The following is a 20,183-nucleotide window of genomic DNA, read 5'->3' on the forward strand; positions in this document are numbered from 1 at the left end:
GGAAGACTTGGAGGATTATCCCCTCTAGAGTAAACCACAGAGATGGATTTGTTCCCGTTTAAAGTAATATTGACTGGAATTGGAAAAAATAATGGAGGAAATGACAAGAGAGTAGAAAAAGCTTTTTGAGGGCACCTTTGTTAAGAAATTTACAGAATCTTGTAGAAGCTATTGTATTCTCCTTTGCTTGATGGCTTGTACAAATGCCCAACTTGGAACAAATGCATATGTGGAGATATTGGTTGAGAAGAAACGGAAGAAAAAAACAAGATGACTGCTTTTTGAGATAGGAAGTATTGCCCTTACAAGCTCACCTTAGAAAAAAACATTCAAAGGTGTATCAGAAAGACAATAAAACAATAAACCAGGCAGTTCTTTGTGTTGTAGGTTTAAAATCAATAGTGGGTGCCTTGCTCTCAAATGTTCTCTGTATGAGTCACCAGCAATACCGACGAATGTGTGTGTGTGTATGTGTGTGTGTGTGTGTGTGACACAGACAGAGATGGGTGATATTTTGAATAGAGACTCTCTGTGTTTCACGTTGCAGAGGTAGAGACAGAATTTCAAGCTCTAGAAATCCCATTGCATCTCTCCTTGTCACATTCTGACCTGAGGTGAAGCATTCAGCAACCAGATACTCTGGGGGGGAAGTTTTGGCAGCTGTCTTCAGCCCTAACTTGTCCTCTTGGGTTGCTCTCCCAGCATTTGAAATCTTGCAGATTACTGAGTTAATTGGGAGGGTGTGAAAATCTGGGTGTTTTCGTGCTAAATGCTGCTGCACTTATATTTAGCATATGTAGAGGTCACGACACAGAATGTGGAAAACTGACCATGTTGAAGCCTTAGAGAAAACAGGATGCCGTGAAGTGCAAGTGGGGTAGGAAGACAGGAGCCAGGGGAAGGAGGATTGCTTGCGAGCAGGTAGAATGGTTTATCACAGCAACATCAGAGTGCTTGCTCTTAGGTGGTGGGGTCAACTGTGCCTTTAGTTTTCTTATTCAGCCTTTTCTCTATTTTCCAAATTTTCTTCACTAAATAATTTTTGGATGATAAAATAAAAACCAAGTGTTTCCAAAATAATCATTTTGGGAGATTCTATTTTTATTGGTGCTGGGGGTTCATAAAGAAAATGAATGTTTAGTGCTGAAGGGGTCCACAATTTTGTAACAGATGTAGTGACATGAACTTGCAGGCCTATGGTATATCTATTAAAATACAACACGGCAGGCCTGGCACGATGACCTAAGGGCAAAATCCTCGGCTTGCATTCCAGGATCCCATATGGGCACTGGTTTGTGTCATGGCTACTCCACTTCCCATCCACCTATCTGATTGTGGTCTGGGAAAGCAGTGGGGGATGGCCTACAGCCTTGGGATTCTGTACCACATGGGAAACCAAGAAAGGGTTCAGGTTCCTGGCTTCAAATTGGCTCAGCTCTGGCCATTGCAGCTATTTGGGAAGTGAACCAATGGATGGAAGATCTTTCTCTCTGTCTCTCCTTCTCTTTGTAAATATGCCTTTCCAATTTAAAAAAAAATGATGTGACATCCTTTGCACATTTGTAGTTGCCACGTTGACACACATTAAACACATGCTAATTTTTGAATGACCAGAATACATAAGTTAGTTAAAATATAATAGCATAAAAAAGCATTTCCTAAAAAAGAACTATTTTTAGCCTACTGGTCTTAATTGAAATATCAACCATGACAAACTGGCTTAGAATTTTAATGTTTCCATCCCACAGTCCAAATCCTAGCAAATATTTGAAAAGCATGGGGTTTCCCAGACTGGAAATGCAGTCTGAAATCCTTAATGATTTGATGTACGCTGCTTCTGTTTTGAACCCATTTCATTCTAAGGTACAAGCTTTCAAAGGTTTACCAGCCAATGCATAAAGACCCTCAAATTGTACACAAATTTGCTTTATGAAAGAATAAAATTTAAAATGCACTTCCTTTTCCTGTTTGTGATTTTTCAGGACATCGAGGCCCTGTCCAGGTGAGAGGAGGTCTTAGTTCCCAGATGAGGCACAGTGTCTGCCTCACATCCTAGACTTGCCTAGCCGTGCCTCCAACAAGTTCTCCTTATAACAATACTATTTCTTTTTTTGTCCAAGAACAATTTGCCTGCTAGCTAGTGCCTTATTCTGGGCTCTACTGTTTAACCCACTGGCAAACATTCTTCAAGGCTATCTCAGAAGCTGAGTCATGCTATTGACCTTGTCAGAGGCTTAAGAAATATAGTGGGAAATAAGGGAATGAAACTGGGAAAATTCAGGAAACCTGTGATCCAGCCCAGCTAGATGGATGATTTGGGGATCTGATTTTCCAACTGGGAAAGCAACACTGGTCTAAAGATCTGACTGGATTCAGAAGAGCGATTAAAGAAGGAAATGTGCTTTGCAAAGTGGATGCTCTGCTCACCTGGAAGGGATGTTTGTGATGAAGCCTCAGTGAAAACGTGTTTTTTTTTTTAAAGATTTATTTATTTCTATTACAAAGTCAGTATACAGAGAGGAAGATCTTTCGTCCGATGATTCACTCCCCAAGTGACCACAACGGCCGGTGCTGCACCGATCCGAAGCTGGGAACCTGGAACCTCTTCCAGGTCTCCCAAACGGGTGCAGTGTCCCAAAGCCTTGGGCCGTCCTCGACTGCTTTCCCAGGCCACAAGCAGGGAGCTGGATGGGAAGTGGAGCTGCCGGGATTAGAACCAGCGCCCATATGGGATCCAGGTGCGTTCAAGGCGAGGACTTTGGCCGCTAGGCCACGTCGCCGGGCCCAGTGAAAACATTTTAACTCCTAATTCACCAAAGTGAATTCATCTTTTCAGTCTCCAAATCCCTCCATTGAAGAGCAGAAAACCAGGATAGAGCAAGTTTTGGGACTTGCTCTTTTGTTCTGTAAATCCACCCCACTAATGTCCCCTTTCTCTCCAACTTATTCTCATTCCTTATATGACTGGGATGACACTAATAACAAAATTCTTTCACAGTATGTAATGTATGCCTCTGAAAGCTATTTTATGGGTCCTTTTCCCTAGTATAATTGGATTTTGCTTCTGGTAATTAAATGCATAGAACCAACCCCATTATTTTCTCGATTTGCCTTGTACATGTGTCTATACGCATTGCCAGTCTCCTGTGGCTTTATAAGCTCTTTGGGGGCAGATATGTTTCCCAACATTTCTGGTTCTTCCTTTTTCTTCTTTTCATTTCCTTCCTTCCTTCCTTCCTTCCTTCCTTCCTTCCTTTCTTCCTTCCTTTCCTTCTGTCTTTCTTTTCTTCTTTCTTTTTTTTAAAGATTTATTAATTTTTATTGGAACATCAGATATACAGAGAGGAGGAGAGACAGAGACGAAGCTCTTTCATCCGATGATTCACTCCCCAAGTGGCTCCAAAGGTCTGAGCAGCGCCCATCCAAAGCCAAGAGCCAGGAGCCAGGAGCTTCTTCTGGGTCTCCCATCAGGTGCAGGGTACCAGTCATCCTCGACTGCTTTCCCAGGCCACAAGCAGAGAGCTGGATGGGAAGTGGGGCGCTCATATGGGATTCTGGAATGCAAGGTGATGACTTTAGCCACTAAGCCATTGCCTGGGGCCTGCATTTCTCCCTTTCATCCAGGACTTAGTATCAAGCTCAGCATCCTTCCTCATCAATGTATACTATGTCTTCTTCAGAGGCCATACTTCTTTTTTTTTTTTTTTTTTTTTTTTAAAGATTTATTTTATTTTTATTACAAAGTCAGATATACTGAGAGGAGGAGAGATAGAGAGGAAGTGGAACTGCTGGGATTAGAACCAGCGGCCATATGGGATCAAGGCGAGGACCTTAGCCACTAGGCCACGCTGCCGAGCCCCAGAGGCCATACTTCTTAAAAAGCTTACTCCATCAACTGATAATGTGCACCTAGTCAGGTGGTTCCTGGACTCCCTGTCTCCACTGTCATCATCCATCTCCAGCATGCTGCTTGTACTGCTGACTCACTCTACGCTCACTTGCCAGAGGTTGGCTAGGGTTTAGGTTGTCACAGAACACTAACTGCCTTTCTTGATCCCAGATCTGTACAGCTTCCATTGTTGGCTACTCATTGTGGAAGAAATTGGATCTACTTGTTTTATTTTCACTTAGTCTCTGCTCTTCCTTGAAGTTTTATTATACCCCACCACTTATAAGAATACTTTAAAAAGTTCATGAAAAAATGAAATAAAAAAACTAATTTTAGTTTGGTGCAAACATTTCTCTTGAAAAACTATGCTTAGATTTCCAGAGTAATATGCAATTTCCACAAACTTTCTGATGATCTTGCACACTGTTTTTCATAAGAGTTAAGAGCTCTACAAATCCAACAATAAGGCTTTCATTTATAAAACACTATACATAGCAAATGTTAAGTAATAGATCTACTTATTAGAACCTGCAATGACATTGATCATCCTTCCATATATTCACGGCAGCACAGTTAAAGCCCATGGTACACCAATGATTTGTTACACAAGTTTTTGATTAGTTGTTATCATGAGTTCCTGTGTGTCTTTGGGGCAGAAAAGAGGGGACTAGCCTGGAATCTGTTTCCTCTTTTGAGTACTCGTACTTTTTCCTTGCCTACACATTGCCTTGTTAGAGAAGTGGATCGGCAAAGCACCATTGTGTAGATACTCTCCAAAGTGGTGAGTTGAGAGTTATGGCTCCTGAGAAAGACAGTGTCACATCTCATCGGGTGCTGTCTTCAGAAACAGTTTTCTTAGAATCTGGAGCACTGCTAAAGCCACAACAGAGCGCATGCTCTGCACTCGTGGGCTCCATGTCTCATCATTCCCTTATTTACGAACACTGCTTTACTTGCATTGAGTAACATAGTCTCAAAACCTTAAAAATATGAGGCAATAAGTAGATAATTTTAATTTTTTGTGCTGTTTTCAGATCTTTCAATATATTCACACGTCTTTTCATCCTTCCTAACCCTCTATGAAATTTACAGTTTCGGGCCTTCTCACCCTATTTTTGGATTCATTTTCCCTAAAACCTTTGGTTCTCCTGCAACAGTTCTGGCATCCATTGCTTACTGCATCTTTCCTGATCCCCTTTCCCCATCCTGTACTTCCCTCTTTGAGGTGGGAGGTATGGTCCTCCCAATCCAACTTCTTTTCTCTGGTAACTGCAGTTCTTTGCTTGAGTCAGTGTCTTGAGTAACAGCATTGCCAATGGAAACCTGAACAGCATATCATGCTGCACACAGACCAGAACCTCCCTGTGACTTCTGTAATTCCTGTATCTCCATTCTCCAGCTGCCTGGAGCCAGCCTATGGAAAGTGTTTGCCTTCAGCTAGAGAAGGAAAGTAATGAATCAACAGCAACTCTGTGAGCACCTGCGTAGATACCTTTATAATTATTATAATCTGGGAGTGGGTTGGTGGAGAAGGAAGAACAAAGTGAGGGTATCATGCAGACAAACAGGTGAATAGTTACACTTGAGAATGAAGAGTACAGAGATGGTATAAATGAGCCTCATCAAGAAAATGGGAGGGGCCCAGCACAGTAGCTTAGCAGCTAAAGTCCTCGCCTTGTCCATGCTGGGATGCCACATGGAAGTCAGTTTGTGTCTCAGCATTCCTAGTTCCCATCCAACTTTTTGCCTGTGGCCTGGGAAAGCAGCCGAGGATGCCCCAAGTCCTGGAATCTGCACCCTCATGGGAGACCCAGAAGAGGCTCTGGACTCTTGGCTTTGGATCGGCACAGCTCCAGCCTTTGTGACAACTTGGGGAGTGAACCAGCAGATGGAAGATCTTCCTCTCTGTTTCTTTTTCTGTGTATATATCTGACTTTCCAATAAAATAGAAAAATCTTAAAAAATAAAGAAAATGGGAAGGGGTAGTCAAGGAAGAAAGATGACGTCTAATTTGGTCATTTCATAACTTCCACCTGTTTGAAAAGTGGCTTCCCACTGCTTATCTCATTTAAACAACAACAACAACAAAAATGTTCAGAGTGCAGGAGACAGATCTTGCAACCCATTACCAAAACATGCCTTTCTTATTTTACCTGACATAATTCCCCTACTTACAGACATAAGCCTCAATAAATTGGACTAAAAACTATTTCCTAACTGTCCCTTGTGTACACACACTCAAATACTTTTGCTTACATGCTTCCTTTCTTAAAAAAAATAGATTTATTTATTTTAATCAGAAAGTCAGATATACAGAGAGGAGGATAGACACAGAGAAAGATCTTCCATCCAATGGTTCACTCCCGAAGTGGCCACAATGAGCTGTGTTGAGCTGATCTGCAGCCAGGAGCCAGGAACTTCCCTGGGTCTCCCACACTGGTGCAGGGTCCCAAGGCTTTGGGCCGTCCTCGATTACTTTCCCAGGCCACCAGCAGGGAGCTGGATTGGAAGCGGGGCTGCTGGGACATGAACCGGTGCCCTTATGGGATCCTGGCATGTAAAAGGTGAGGACTTTAGCCACTTGGTTACTGCATTGGGCCTTCATGATTTTCTTTCTATGTTGTGCTTCTCACCCATCTCCCATTACTATCCTCACCATCTCCACTCCTCCAATGATTCTTTCATTGTTTAAGATATAAGTCAACCAGTAACTCCTATGCAGAGGTATTTCCTTATCCAACCTATGCATCTCCCACCGAAAACATGAAGGTATTTCACCTCCATTTGGACAATTTCATCCCCTTAGTAACCTTCTCACGGTCCCTTTAGTTTGCTTTTAATGTCATAAATTATAGGTGCCTCCACACCAAACTCTAGGTTTTAAGGGAAGCCCCTGGATTGCAACCTTTTTGAGAGCAAAGCATCAAGTTATTCACCCTTAAATTCCTTCCAGGACTATATCGGATCTTACGCAGACTTGGACTGAAATAAATAATTTAATAATTAACTCATATCTTTATCACTTGCCTTTGATTTTAGTTTATTTGCATTGATTGCATGCCTCAGCCACAATTACAAGTCTCCAGTCTCATCACATGCTCTTCTGTACAGTGAAGAGATGCTTTCCTGGGATTTCCTTTCAAAGATGACAGCCTTATCTCTGCCCACTGATAGGCCAGACTTTGGATGGCTGCATTTTACACCAAAAGCCAATCTGTTGACATTGTAACTTCTCGGCACCAGCACCTGAATCTGCATAACTTCCTGGTCCCACAGAGGCATAAATAAAATTTACAACAGGACAGGGTAACACTTGCCAACTGTGGGAAGACAAATGACCTGCAGATTTCAAGCTCCACCAAAGAGGGAATTGCTGGAGTTCTGATTTCAAGGTAGGAAAAGGATGCTGTATGTCTAATTTTTTTTCTTTGCCGCCAGAACATTATGTATTACACTATTTAATTTGATTAATTCTTGATTTCCAAAAGGAAACTTTAGGAGGAACCTTGGGAGGGTCAATAAAATAAGTATGTGCGATTGTTAAGACAGGAAAGGGGAAAAATGACTTCCATCAGAGTCCACAAAGATCATTTCTAGTCCCAAACATGGGTCCCCAGAGAAAGCCTGGAAAGCAAATTATTGTCAAAGACATGCTTACCTTTACAACAGTTCACAGAAAAAGAAAACATATTGTAACATCTCTCCCACGAGTCACCTTTGTGTTTTGTTTTCTTATACTTTCTCGTCCTTCCAACCCCATCCTTTTCCCACTCTCTGATGTGCAGTTTCCCAGACTATTTCTTTAAACAATGAGATATGTATCACTGGATGAGTCACTTGACCTTCTTAAGCCTCCAGCATGCACATCAGCAAAACCAGCTGTTTCTGCTACATGACTGAGATTTTTTCTAGTTTGAGCCTAAATATACAGGCAAGTGTGCTCTGTCTTCTCAATTCAGCTGGAAGTATTAGTACTTTACCTAGTTGTCTAAGATGACGAATGTGACTTTGATCTGCGCAAGAAGCTAGCTAATTAGTTCATAGGAGTCATGTTTGCAAAAGTTCACTTTTCCCCAAAATGACATCAAACAGCTAAGTGAAGTGGCTGGAGCTGAAGAAGAATAGGAGGTGTCATAAAGATGAATACCTGAACAGGGGATATGTCACATGATCTGTGAATCCGGACAGCAACTTGGGCATTTCCATCCTAACTTTCTTCTGAGTATTTCTTTTCATCATAGTGAGGTCTGAGACAAAAGTTCTAGACTACCAACTCTGGTCAGAATTGTTACTGCCACACCGTACTTGGGAAATGAGAATCAAGAAGAGGTCTTTAGTTTGTTAATGTAGCACAAGACCTAGAGAGATATTCACAGTATCACTGACCCCACTCAGTAGTCAGTGGCTCATTAATTTTTCATCTGCTCCCTGAGGAGGACCCAGAATTTAACTTGGCAGTTGATTGAATTATTTTATTAGCTTTCCATTTGTTGCTCTCTTTTTTTTCCTGATCTTCACTATCTCCTCCAAGAAACCTTTTATTCCATTTTTAGAAAACCTTCATTGCATTTTAAAAGATTTAACTATTTTTTTATCTATCAGTCTACCTCTCTCCGTCTGCATCTATCTACTTACAAGGGAGGGAGGGAGGGAGAGGGAGAGAGAGAGAGAGAGAGAGAGAGAGAGAGAGAGAGAGAGAGAGAGAGAGGAGAGAATCTTCTATTTACTATTAATTCCCAAAATGCTTGCAACTGCAGCCGTCAGTACTGGGCCAAGTAGAAGCCAGCAGGCCAAAACTTCAGCTGGGTCTCCCACATGCGTAACAGGGACTGAGCACTGGAGTCACCATCTGTTGCTTTCCAGGACTCATTAGCAGGAACCAGGATTGGAAGCAGAGGAGTCTGGACTCAAACTGGTATTCTGATATGGAACACAGGTTTTCCAAATGGTTGCCTAACGCACTGTGCCACAATACCCAACCCCACATTTTCTCTTTATCATTCTCACAGCATTTCATCTGGATTACTGCTGGGAAGGGGTTTTTGTGTTACTCTTTCTTGGCTGGGGCATGTGTTTTCTGCTAATGAGTGACAGAACAGACTGTCTCCAAAATGCCCCACAGTGCAGATAGGAGGAGTTGGCAAAGGGGCAGGTAGCAGGCACAACGAGGTGTGGTGTGGATTAAGCTCAAGGGAAATCAGCTACCTACATGGCAGGATTCTGATATCTGGGCTGTGCTTGGGATTCATTCTCTGCATCCATTTATCTTGAGGAAAGATGGCTCCCTTGACTAACAAAGTCAGTGGGCTACATTTAATCTTCTCACTGCTTCCTCATTATTTGAGGGAGTCATAACAGTAGTTGTCATGATATCTTAGTTCCATGGCACAATTTTAGGCCAGCGTATATAAAGATTATTTCCATACGGTCTGAATGGGAAGAGCATCATTCCCCTTCGGAGACTTCTTCCACTGCCTTGTAAGATCTTGGCTTTGAAGGCAAGTGTCATCATTCTGAACATGTTGTCAACTTGAGACAGGCTTGCTCTTTGGGGAATCTGCTGCATGTTTTATAGGTCATAATGCGTAGTGAGACACTGGCTCCAATGCTGGGTGAAAAGGCTTCTTCCAACAGGAGTATTGTACCTTCCAACTACTTAGCCACTTTTTTGGCCCCAGGCAAACATTTTCATAAATGGAGAGTTGGCAGGTAGCATTAAGAAAACAAGCCAAAAGAGCCACTGGTGTCTGGAGCCAAAGCTATAGAGAGAAAAGAATACAGAAAACCAGGAACTAATCTGGATGATGCTTGGATTTTAGGTGCAAGAGGGCAAAAAAGACAGTGTAGTCATCTGCCAGACAAGAGGGCTAAAAATACAGGCTTTTCCAAATAGTAAAGAAACGCAGTGTGCAACTGCTGCCATGGTTAAATGGGATTTCTAATTCTCTCCATAATGGTAATAACTTACATTTATATGGAGCCTTTCATCGGCTCTGATCTCAGGGAGGCTCAAAGCCTTTTCTGAGCTCTTAAATCTGATCCTCAACAAGCTAAGGGGTGACATCTATATTTGTGCCATATCTATTTTAGAGAAGAATGACTCATATGAACACTCAGAGGCAGAGGAAATGAATCCGGAGTGGGGAAGGAACAGGTGGAGGGAAAAAGGTTGTGGAAAGGACAGATGCTTATTTGCAACCATGATCCTCAGCATCCCCCAGCTGAACAAACAACATGTCCACAAAGGTAAAGTTCCCAGAAAATCTGAATGCTTCCAGTCATTCCAATCTCAGTTTCTCTGCCTCCTGTCCTTTCCTGGGGGCCCAGGCCTCTTTGGAGTATATTCCATTAAGGCAAATGCTTTGTAGAGGGGACTTGATTTCAGTTTTACTGAAGACAGATTTTCCCCTGGCACTCTGGAAGTTTAGAAACAGAAGGTACCTTTGGGATCAGGTAAGGAGAGGTCAAGGTTTAGGAGCGAGGGAAATGATAAATTCTGCTTTGTCTCAGTAAGATACTCAATCAAACATGCAAAGACAACAGATGTAATATAACCAACAATGATGACTTATTAAAGTGTTAGAGGAGAAATAAACTCACAGAACACACAGATGGACACAAAGCAAAGGCAAAAATTATTCAGAGACCAGGATTTCAGTAAGGATAAAGATAGAAGACCCTTTGGCATAGGTGTTTTTTTTTTTTTTTTTTTCTGATATGAATGGGAGGCTAGGCCTCAAGGGAAACTCCTTCCTTAGCTAAGGACTGAATAAACAGGTGGCTTCTTTCCTTAATTACTGTCTTCAGAGATGATCTCTATGCAAGTGTTTTGGAAAAGTTATGTCATTACAGGATGAATGAGATTCTTAGAGGAAGGGAAGCAGTGACACAGAGGAGCACTGGGCTTGGACCAGGATCTGTGCTCTGAACTTGGTCTTAACCAGTTGGGTGACATATAATAGAGTTTCACTACCATGGGAAAATCCCTGGGCTTCCTTACCATCGAAAGTGACAGCCTAGGCTGTGTATTTGGTGCAGCAGCTAAGCCAATGCTTGAGATACTCATAACTCACATTGAGCTCCAATCTTGATTCTACCTTCCCACTTTTGCTGCAGAACCCAGGAGGCAGCAGTGATGGCTCAAGTAATTGGGTCCTGGCTACCTATAGGATATCCAGACTGAGTTTCTAGCTCCTGGCTTTAGTCTGGTTTAGGACTGGCTACTGTGTGCATTTTTAGAGTGTAGCAGTGGATGTGAGACACACAGTCTCTCCCACCCTCACTGCTCTTTGTTTTTAAATAAACACTTTTTGAAAAGTGATGACTTTCTAAACCTGGGGAAGTCCCTTGATTTTTTTTAAGCCTTGGTATTTTTATCTGAAACATAGAAACAGGAGTATCTTTTCTCCTAATACTGCATGAAAGGTGTTAGGAGACGTCACTGCACGCTCCAGAGGTTTGGCTCCAAATCCTTCAAATTACTGGTGGGAAAACAGTATCCCAAAAACAGGAATACTATAAGTTAGGCCACATAAATTATTTCTTAACAGAGTTGAACTATATCCAATTCTTGAGGTTGATTTAAGCTCCCCCCACCCCATAGTTATTACAACGCCTTCTCCTTTTCATCTTGTGTGGCTGGGTGAAGATAAAATGAAAAGATGGGAGAACTTGGAATAAAGTAGTGGTCAATGACAGCCATGGGAAGGCAAGCACAGGGACAGCAGGATGGCTGGCAGGTGGGTATCCTCAGAAATACATTCAGCAACTATGGATGAGCACTGGTTTGGGAAAACCATGAAGTCTATCAGAACCCAGCAGGACAGCCTTGTCATGGTAAAAACCAGCTAGGACCATTGAGAAACCGAACACTCAAAAACACCTGGGTTTAGCTTCCAAGATTTGCTTCTCAGAGCAATGACATTAAGATTCTTACTTTAGATTTTTAGCAATAGCTCAACACCATTATTTCCTAGCCAGATAATACTCAGAAAATACAAAAACAAGAACACTTTGCCCATGGTTACTGTAGATTCAAACAAGTACCACTATGTAGAAAGAGGTATCAATAGTAGTTCTCAAACAATATGTTTCTTCCAGTGCTTCCTGGCCAGGTAGGGTAAATCTGGGATCAACACAAAACCAAGGACTTAAAAAAGGTCTGACGGTAAGACATGGTGAGTGCCAGATAAGCAGATTCTTTTCGGGCAGGCATGAAGTGCTGGTCATTTACCACCTTTAGCAAATGCAGAAGCCCTGGCTGCAAATGGATTTCTTCATTAGCCAAGAACATCTACTACATTAACAACTCACACAAGCAAGAAGCAATTTGGGACCATCTTGAAGTAGATTCTTACTCATAATCATATTTTTTCCTGAAATAGGCTGGCTTCAAAATGTCTCTAGTTTGTCATAAATAGACTACTCTCACCTTCATTAATTATGGTCTCCCTGGAAAGGAAGAGGACATCATAAACACTACAACCAAAACTTACACACAGATTCTTAAAAGCCAGGTTTTGACCAGAGAGTTTTACTTGGGGACAAGGTGGACCCAAGAACATCTTCCAGCTTCTGCAGCTCCAGCATAATGAGTTTCTACCACTCTACTAGCAAATACCTGTTGTTTTTTCTATAGGGATTCCACCATTTATGTAATATATGGACAGAGCAAAAGTATACTTTTGTAGAAGTGTGAGGCTGCCACAATGGGGATGGGATTATTTGGTTGGGGAGGTTAATGCATAAAATCTAACAGCAACTGGCAAAGAATGCAGTCTTTCTAATAGCAACAGCTACCTCGGCTGAGATTAGTGGGCAGACTCGTCTTCTAGCAAACATGCTAAGAGACACATGGGGAGGGGGCAACAACAGAACTTCCCAATCAGGTTCCTTCACCCTAATGGCAAGGGCAATGACAAGTATCTGAACCTGGTCAAGGTTTCCCTTTGGGCTCCAGTCCAAGGCAGTGTCTCAAATACCAACAGACAAAACAAATAATAATGCCTGATGCTGTGGCTCCCTGACCAGTGAGACTTCAGGATGTATTGATCATCCACTTGCCATGACTTTCCTAATCATTTAAGAAATGTGGCTTCCAGAGAGATAGTGTCTGAAAAACTAGGCAGTGATCTCCTTCCAGCTTCAGCATTATTGACTTTAGAAGCTTTATCCAATTAGCAAATTCTACCATCAGTTCAGGTGAGTACCTAGGAATAGCATTTTTAATAAAGAGCACAATGTAGTGGGGATGATTAGATTGTCGATGGACACACAATTTCTCAGGTTATGGCTCCAGGAGAAAGGAGAGCTAGGAAATGGCAAGTAATCAGTGTACAAAGTATTAAATGAACTCAAACTGTGAGGAGGACCCAATTTCCTCCTCTCTGCAGACTAGCGGGCACCATGTGCCTAGGATGATTACCTTTGAAGTGAGGAGTCCTGCCATTAAACAACCAGAGCATTCAAGTCTGAAGAAGATCTCAGCCTTACCTGGGGACATGGAAGAGTCATAAGAATTCCTCTCCTTGCGGTTCACTTTGAAGGTCTGGATGTCCTTTTCCCTGTACGTCCCAAAGCCTTCGAAGCTCCTCCTTTTACTCCCACTCACGTCACTGTCCCACTTGTCGCTCGATGGGTTCATGTCACTGAATACATCCAGGCTCTCTGATCTCGTGCTGCCACTATCCCCACTGCTGCCAGAGTACCTTTTCGTGCATGAGTCCACAGGCTCACTGCTCAGGTCCCCTTTGTCCTTGGCTTGCGTCCAGTGCTGGGAGTCGGACAGCGACAGCGTTGACAGGGTGTCCACTTCGAAGTTGTTCTTGGAAGCTTTGTGGCTGGCATCGCTGTGCATGTGTCTTGGTTTCTCCTTATGCTTGCTTTTCTCATTCCCCAGCTGGAGCTCTTTGTCCCCACTGCCCAGCCGCTCACTCAGGAGGTGACTGGAGAAGCCTGTGGCCTTGCCTGTGAAGAGACCACTCAGGTTGTCGTGGGTCCCCAGGATCCGGTCTTCCTTGTGCTTATGCTTGTGTTTGTGTTTTCTCTTGTGGAGCCGACCACTGGATAAACTGCCACCTCCCACCTTGGGAGGGTTCAGGGATGGCTGCATGTCCCCCAGGCCCATGCCAACAGGTCCTTGCAGGTGTACCCCGTGCTTTGCTTTATGCTTTGCTGCCCCCGACATCTTGACATGGGAGCTTGTGTGGAACTGAGGTGGGGGCACTGTTGGCCTCATGAAGGGGGAAGCTGCTCCAATCGTGTGCGATAGGTACAAAGGAGCTGGGTACTGACCGTAGTAACCAAGGTTCATCATAGGCATTGATGTGTAAGGCATTCCATAGGGTGCATAGTAACTTCCACTGGGAATAGGGTAGCTGAACCCTTGTAAAAAAGGCACCTTTGTCATGGTGTCATTGGTTTTTGCAGGCCTACCACGCTTCTTCTTTGACTTCAAATCTGAAGTCCTACGAAGATAGAGCAACGGGTCATACTGGATATATGGCACCGGGTAATAGTGATCGAAGTTAATCCGAAAAATGCTGGGATATGGATTCTCGTGGTAAAAGGTGTAACTCCGGTGAGAGATCCTGAACACTTGGAACTTGGTGATGAGCTCTTCCAGCTCTGCCAGAAACTGGAGATCATCCCGGTTTTGCAGGCTTTTCCGTTTCCTCTTGTGCTTTGGCTTCTTGAGGCTCTCGTGGGCAAGAAAGTTGTCCACAATGAGATGCTTCTGCCGGTGGCCATGTCGATTCTTTGTGCTGGTGTCAGATGGGATGGCTTCCGGGTTGTCCAGGGAGCAGAAATCAAAGGAGTATCTCCTTCGGGATTCTGAACTCTTCTCCGCTTGATCAGACGTGCTGTTGTTGTCTGTCCCGATGCCACTGTCACTCGGGATCGTCTCCTCGCTGTGTGACTCGCTCACAGGGGACAGTGTGATTTCCTTCAGGGAGCCAATCTCGCAAAGGTGTGAGGGAGAGTTGGCCATCAGCCTGGGGGGAGACAACTTCCAGGTTGCACTGTGGATTCCCTTTTGAGTTTTGGTTGGAAGAGCACTGATGGGCTGGAGATTTGGCATAGTTTTCAACTCTGAAAAATTGGTTTCAGTGCTGGCGGGGCTTAGGTTGCCATTGGACCCACCTAACTGTGTTGAAAGTGGGTGCATAGCTGCTGGTGAAGATGCCACAAGTGACTGAAAGTTGGAAGGCACGGCTGGAACATCCGGCTGGCTAGAAACAGGCCTTGGGTGCTTGATGGCTGTTTTGGGTTCTTCGGAAGGGGGTGGCAGCTCTGTTCTAGGCTTTCTGCCCCTCTTCTTGCCAATGTAGATGGTCCCCCTTTTGCTGACATTAATCTGCTTGCCCAGTTTGCTTTCGATGGCTGTGGCCCCTGGACTGGTCTCTGGAGGAGCTTTTGCCTTCAGAGCAATATTGCTGGAGCAGGACAAGATCTGGTTCAAAATATTTTTCCTCTTCAGTGTCTTCATCTTATTGATCGTCTTGATGGTCTTCTTATCCAACACGCCAAGTTTTCCAACTTTTTTGTGAAATTTCATCTCGCTCATAGGTTTGTCCTCTCCTGGCACAAGCTGGGCCAACTTTGCTAAATTGCGTCGTCTCTTTCTTTTCTTAGTGCCAGGAAACTCTCGGCTGATGGGACTGACTGGGCTGGTGGACGTGCCCTCGTGAATTGTCTCCACTGTGAGCAGAGGCTGCTTCTTGGGGCGTCCCCGCTTCTTCTTGACTGGAGTGATCACAGTAAGACTGTCTGTGTTGGTGTACAGAGGGCTGGATGGGGTGATGGGATAGGCAGATGGGGGTTCCACCATCAGTTTATCAGAGGTGGCCATGACTGCCTCTCGGAGCATGCTAGTGGGTTTGGGCTTGCTGCATGTCCATCTCCGTTTTGCAGCAAATTTTGGATGCTGAATTTCTGGCAGCTTTCTTGATGGAGAGTGCTCTGTGCACATTGGAGGTGTCATAACCAGGGGTGGCTTCCGTGGCTTAGACACACCTCCTGGGACAATTTTTTCAATATTCCCACCAGTTTCAAGGCCAACTGAGGGGGGCTCATTCTCTATAATTTTACACAACTTGGGGACACGAGGATCTTTCTTATTGCCCTCTGAATTGGAGAGAATCCTGGTAACTACTTCACTGCTCATAGTGATTCCAGAAGCCAGGGCTTTCTCAGGGATAATTTTATCGACCACAGCTTTGATGGACTGCCTCTTCTTCCTTTTATGGCTGCTTGGGTCTAGAGAGGGTGTCTTGATGGGGATAGTAATCCGGACATGACTGGAGTCATTTTCGGGACCACTGATGCAACTCACATTTGGCCTGGCTGGTGACACTTCTTGGGTATTATCTGCAGAGTAGCTATTCCCTTTCCCTTCGGCACTGTCAAATGCTTTCTGAGTACTCTTGACCCAATCCAGGTCTGGGTTTGGGATGGTCTGACTTGCATCTTTTTTACTCGACTTCTTTTTGCTGCCTATGACAGGTGGTTCTGGAGCATCCTTAGTGGCCCCTCCATCTTGATCTCCTAAGGACTGAAGCCCATTGCACTCAGCAGAACTGTTGGGTGGAGCTGGTGAACTATGGTTACTTGGGGATGGAACCACACTTCCCAAGAGTAGATCTTTGCTACTGTTAGACAATTGACTCCACGTGGTCCCTGCACTGCCTTTCTTACCCTGGCCCTTTGCAAAGGAAGCCACAGGCTCAAGAGCTGGGATCTTGCTGGTGCTTGCAGATTCTCTGCCAGACTCTGTAGTGATAAAGCAATTCTGAGTGGTGGGTCCACTGTCAGAGGTGCTGGACCAGTCTACATGGCTCTGGCTGCTGCTTTTTTGCTGGTGCTTTGGTTTTAAGGTGTCCCCGGTGAAGTCCTGTGTGAGGCCTGGATCATAATGGAGAGTTGAGTGCTTCTGTGGCCTCTCATATGCCTGCGGTTAGGTGGAGTGGGGAGGGAGAGAGAAAGAGAGCACAATAATGAGCATGTTGGAAGGACAAACAACTCAATTTCAAAAAGCTTAATTATTTGAAAAATTAGAAACAGACACCATGTTAGCAGAAACTCTTAATTCCAACACTTAAGTGTTCTCAAATGCAGCAGCAAAGATGCATTGTATAGGCTTTGAACATTCATAAAGTTGCTTTAATTGCTGTATTTCTCCCTTAAATAACAGAAGTTTGGCCTATTTTTGGTTAAAAGCAATCAGAGTAGAGCTCTTTAGAGGAGGCAGAGTGCTGAAGGTCACATAGCCCAGTGTCTGTGGTTGATAAGTGAGGGGCTGAAATTTGAGCCAGGGACAGGGTGGGGTGGTTCTGTCCAAGGGGGTATGGTCCAGAACGGAATCTTGATGTCTTGTATCCTAGTATTCTCGTTTAGGTCCCTGCTTTTCTTCAGATACAGATCTTGCCCTTGCTTATTCATGTTCTAGTAGTTTATTCTACAGTTCAATATCTCTGTGTCCTAGTGAGTAACTCACAAGGAACCACTGCAAAATACAAAGACAACACATATTGAGGCATGGAGGACAAAAATGAGGAGTATGAAGACTGCATTCGAAAAGCAGCCAAAGACAAGGAAAAGAAATGGAAAAAGAAAACAGACAAGAAAGAATTGTCCTGAACCTTCAAACGCATACAAGCTCTGGGAGTGTTGGGGGGTTAGCACTTTAAAAAGATCCTTAAGCTCAATCTTGTTCTCTTGGTTAGACCCCAAAGGAATCTTGGTTTCCTAGAGAACCAGATCAGCAAAAAAATCATTGTCATTCAATATCATGCCTCTGGATTGTCTTAACTGTGCTTCCTCTGCACTGATTAAATGCTAATGTCTTCTGTACCTGCCTTAGGATGGAGTCTTCAATTGACAAAGGTAAGACTTGCTGTTTCAGGCACAGCATAGTAAGAATACTCAGTATATGAGAAGGACATGTGTTTTGGGGAGCTAGGAGTGGAGTGTTAAGGAGTGAACATACTTGTTCCCCAAACTCATTCAGATGTTTAAATTCTGTCATCCATTCCTCAAGGTCTAGGTAAAGCACTGATGGATGAAGGGTAGAGATTTAATCTAATTGTGATGTCTGAGAGGTAGTCTGGGAGTTTGTCCTCAGTGGTAGTTCTTGTAAGTGGGAAATTACTTAAGCTGAGTTTGGCCTAACTTATTTCTTGGCTTCCTAACTTACCATGTGGTCATCACTCTGCACGTGCCTGAACATGGTCAGCTTTCACCAGATGCCAGACTACTATGGCTGGCCTGCTCCTGAAGCAACTGATTTCCTGACACTAACATTCAAGAAACCTTTCCAGCCCAAAGAGACTTTTCTCAGGTATTTTAGTTCAATAAATGAAAAACTGGCTAATGACTATCAGCATCTATAAAAACCACAAATGGAGGGATGGCAAGCTCATCGTCTTTAATTATTAAGACTATTTTTAACAGATGTGTTGTCACTCTTCCAAACAGATTTTAAGCCTTGCTACTATTAAAAAGCACCCACTAAAGCTCATTTTTCCTAATTTACACAGGATGCTTTAGCCTAAGTTTTGTTTAAAAAAAGGGGAAATCTTAGTAAACTGAAGAATGATTAACCTTGAATTTAGAAACATTTTGTTGCAATACATCCATTTATATGTCTGTCTATACATCCTCCCATCTACCCACTCATCAATTTATTGTGTCATTTCTCTAATTGTCACTGATGCTAGAGAACTCTCACTGGCATTCATTTTGGTGTAATTTAATAATGCTTTATTAGAAATTACAATTTCTGTTAATAATAATAACTCAAATAGCAAAAATCATTATGGGCTAAATGCAATGTCAAAATGCAAGTAGGATTTCCTTCACACTAGTATAGAATCTCTAGGGTTTTTCCTGTCTCCTTGATTTTCTAATATCCTGTTTATTCTTACAACATTGCAAAGATTGCAAAGGTATTTCAAGTATCATGGGTTAAGTACCTATAGGCTAAATCTATAGGTGTCAAAAGGAGAAGCTGCAGTCTATAGCAGAGGTACCAGTGTCATCACCACACTGAAAACTGGCCCAGCAGTTGACTGTGTTGACTCGGTTTTACTGCTGTGGTCAAAAGCTGCTGTTCCAACTTTTTAAAGAAAAACCTAGAAATCTTATTCATACCATAAAATACTAAATGCCACTTAATTATCTTGTATGAATCAGGGTTTTGCTAATTTAACATTTATGCTTTGGATGTTGATGGGCATTATGTGCTTATTAATAGCATAATAAAGCTAGAAGACGGCTTCGAGGCAAAGTTTTCCTGTCCTTGGTAGAAAATATATTACTAATACTCAACCATTTTATACTATTTTAACAACCATTTTTTATTTATTTGAAAGAGAGGAGAGAGAACACATACATATATATGTGTGTATATGTATATATAACTATACACACATATAAATACACGCACACACACACACACACACATGCAGAGGGAGAAACAGAGAAAAGGAAGACATAACATGGGTAAGTTTGAGCTTCTATCCACTGGTGCACTCCCCAGCTGCCAAATGCCTACAGCAGCCAGAACTAGACCAAGCCAAAGCTAGGGGCCAGGAATCTAATCTGGGTCTTTCACATGAGTAGTAGGAACTCAACAACATGGACCATAACTGCAACCTCCCAGAGTGTGACTTAGCAGGAGGCTAGAGTCAGCAGCCACTGTTAGGTATTTAATGCACATACTCTGATACAAGTTATGGGAAGTCATCTTAACTGGTGCCTTAACTGCAAGGCAGATGTTAAACTGTTGAGAGTTTTAGTGCGGGGTAGTTATTCAAAGTCATACTTGGCAGGGTGGACATTTGCTATGGGGAGTGAATATATTACTTTGGATGCATACAGGTCACATTGGAGTGCCAGGGTTTGAATCTTGGGTCCTTTCCTGAATGTATCCTACTGCTAATGCATCCACTAGTCAGCCACAGGTTGTGGCTCAAGTAGTTGTGACTCTGCTACTCATGTGGAAGACCTGGATACAGTTCATGGCTCCTAGTTTTGGTCCCAGCCAGGGGCACTGTAAGCATTTGGGAAGTGGACCAGCAGATTGGAAGATCGTACTTTTGCCCTTCTTTCTTTGCCCCTCAAATAAAGTCGAAAACAAATTAGAGTGGGTCAAAAATGCATGGCATAGTTTTGTGCCTGGGCAAAATAAGCCATTCCCCCTTCTTTCAGCAATGGCCTTCTCCCTGGCTCTGGACACTGAAATCCACAGAGGGGCTTCCGGATGAAGCAAGGACTGGAATCTTAGTGTTTGATT

At 43.2% G+C, this 20,183-nt stretch overlaps 1 protein-coding gene across 2 annotated transcripts in view; it reads right to left on the reverse strand.

Annotated features, from left to right (window-relative positions):
• The window catches only part of SETBP1 (SET binding protein 1), a 361,790-nt gene that overhangs the window by 92,949 nt on the left and 248,658 nt on the right, over positions 1-20,183 (reverse strand). For both annotated transcript variants that reach the window (XM_058677176.1, XM_058677177.1), the window contains one exon: positions 13,382-16,838. In XM_058677176.1, coding sequence (XP_058533159.1) covers positions 13,382-16,838 — 3,457 coding nt within the window. The remainder of the gene's footprint in view (positions 1-13,381; positions 16,839-20,183) is intronic.

This window comes from Ochotona princeps, chromosome 18 (genome assembly GCF_030435755.1).
Source record: "Ochotona princeps isolate mOchPri1 chromosome 18, mOchPri1.hap1, whole genome shotgun sequence".
Taxonomy (NCBI): Eukaryota; Metazoa; Chordata; class Mammalia; order Lagomorpha; family Ochotonidae; genus Ochotona; species Ochotona princeps.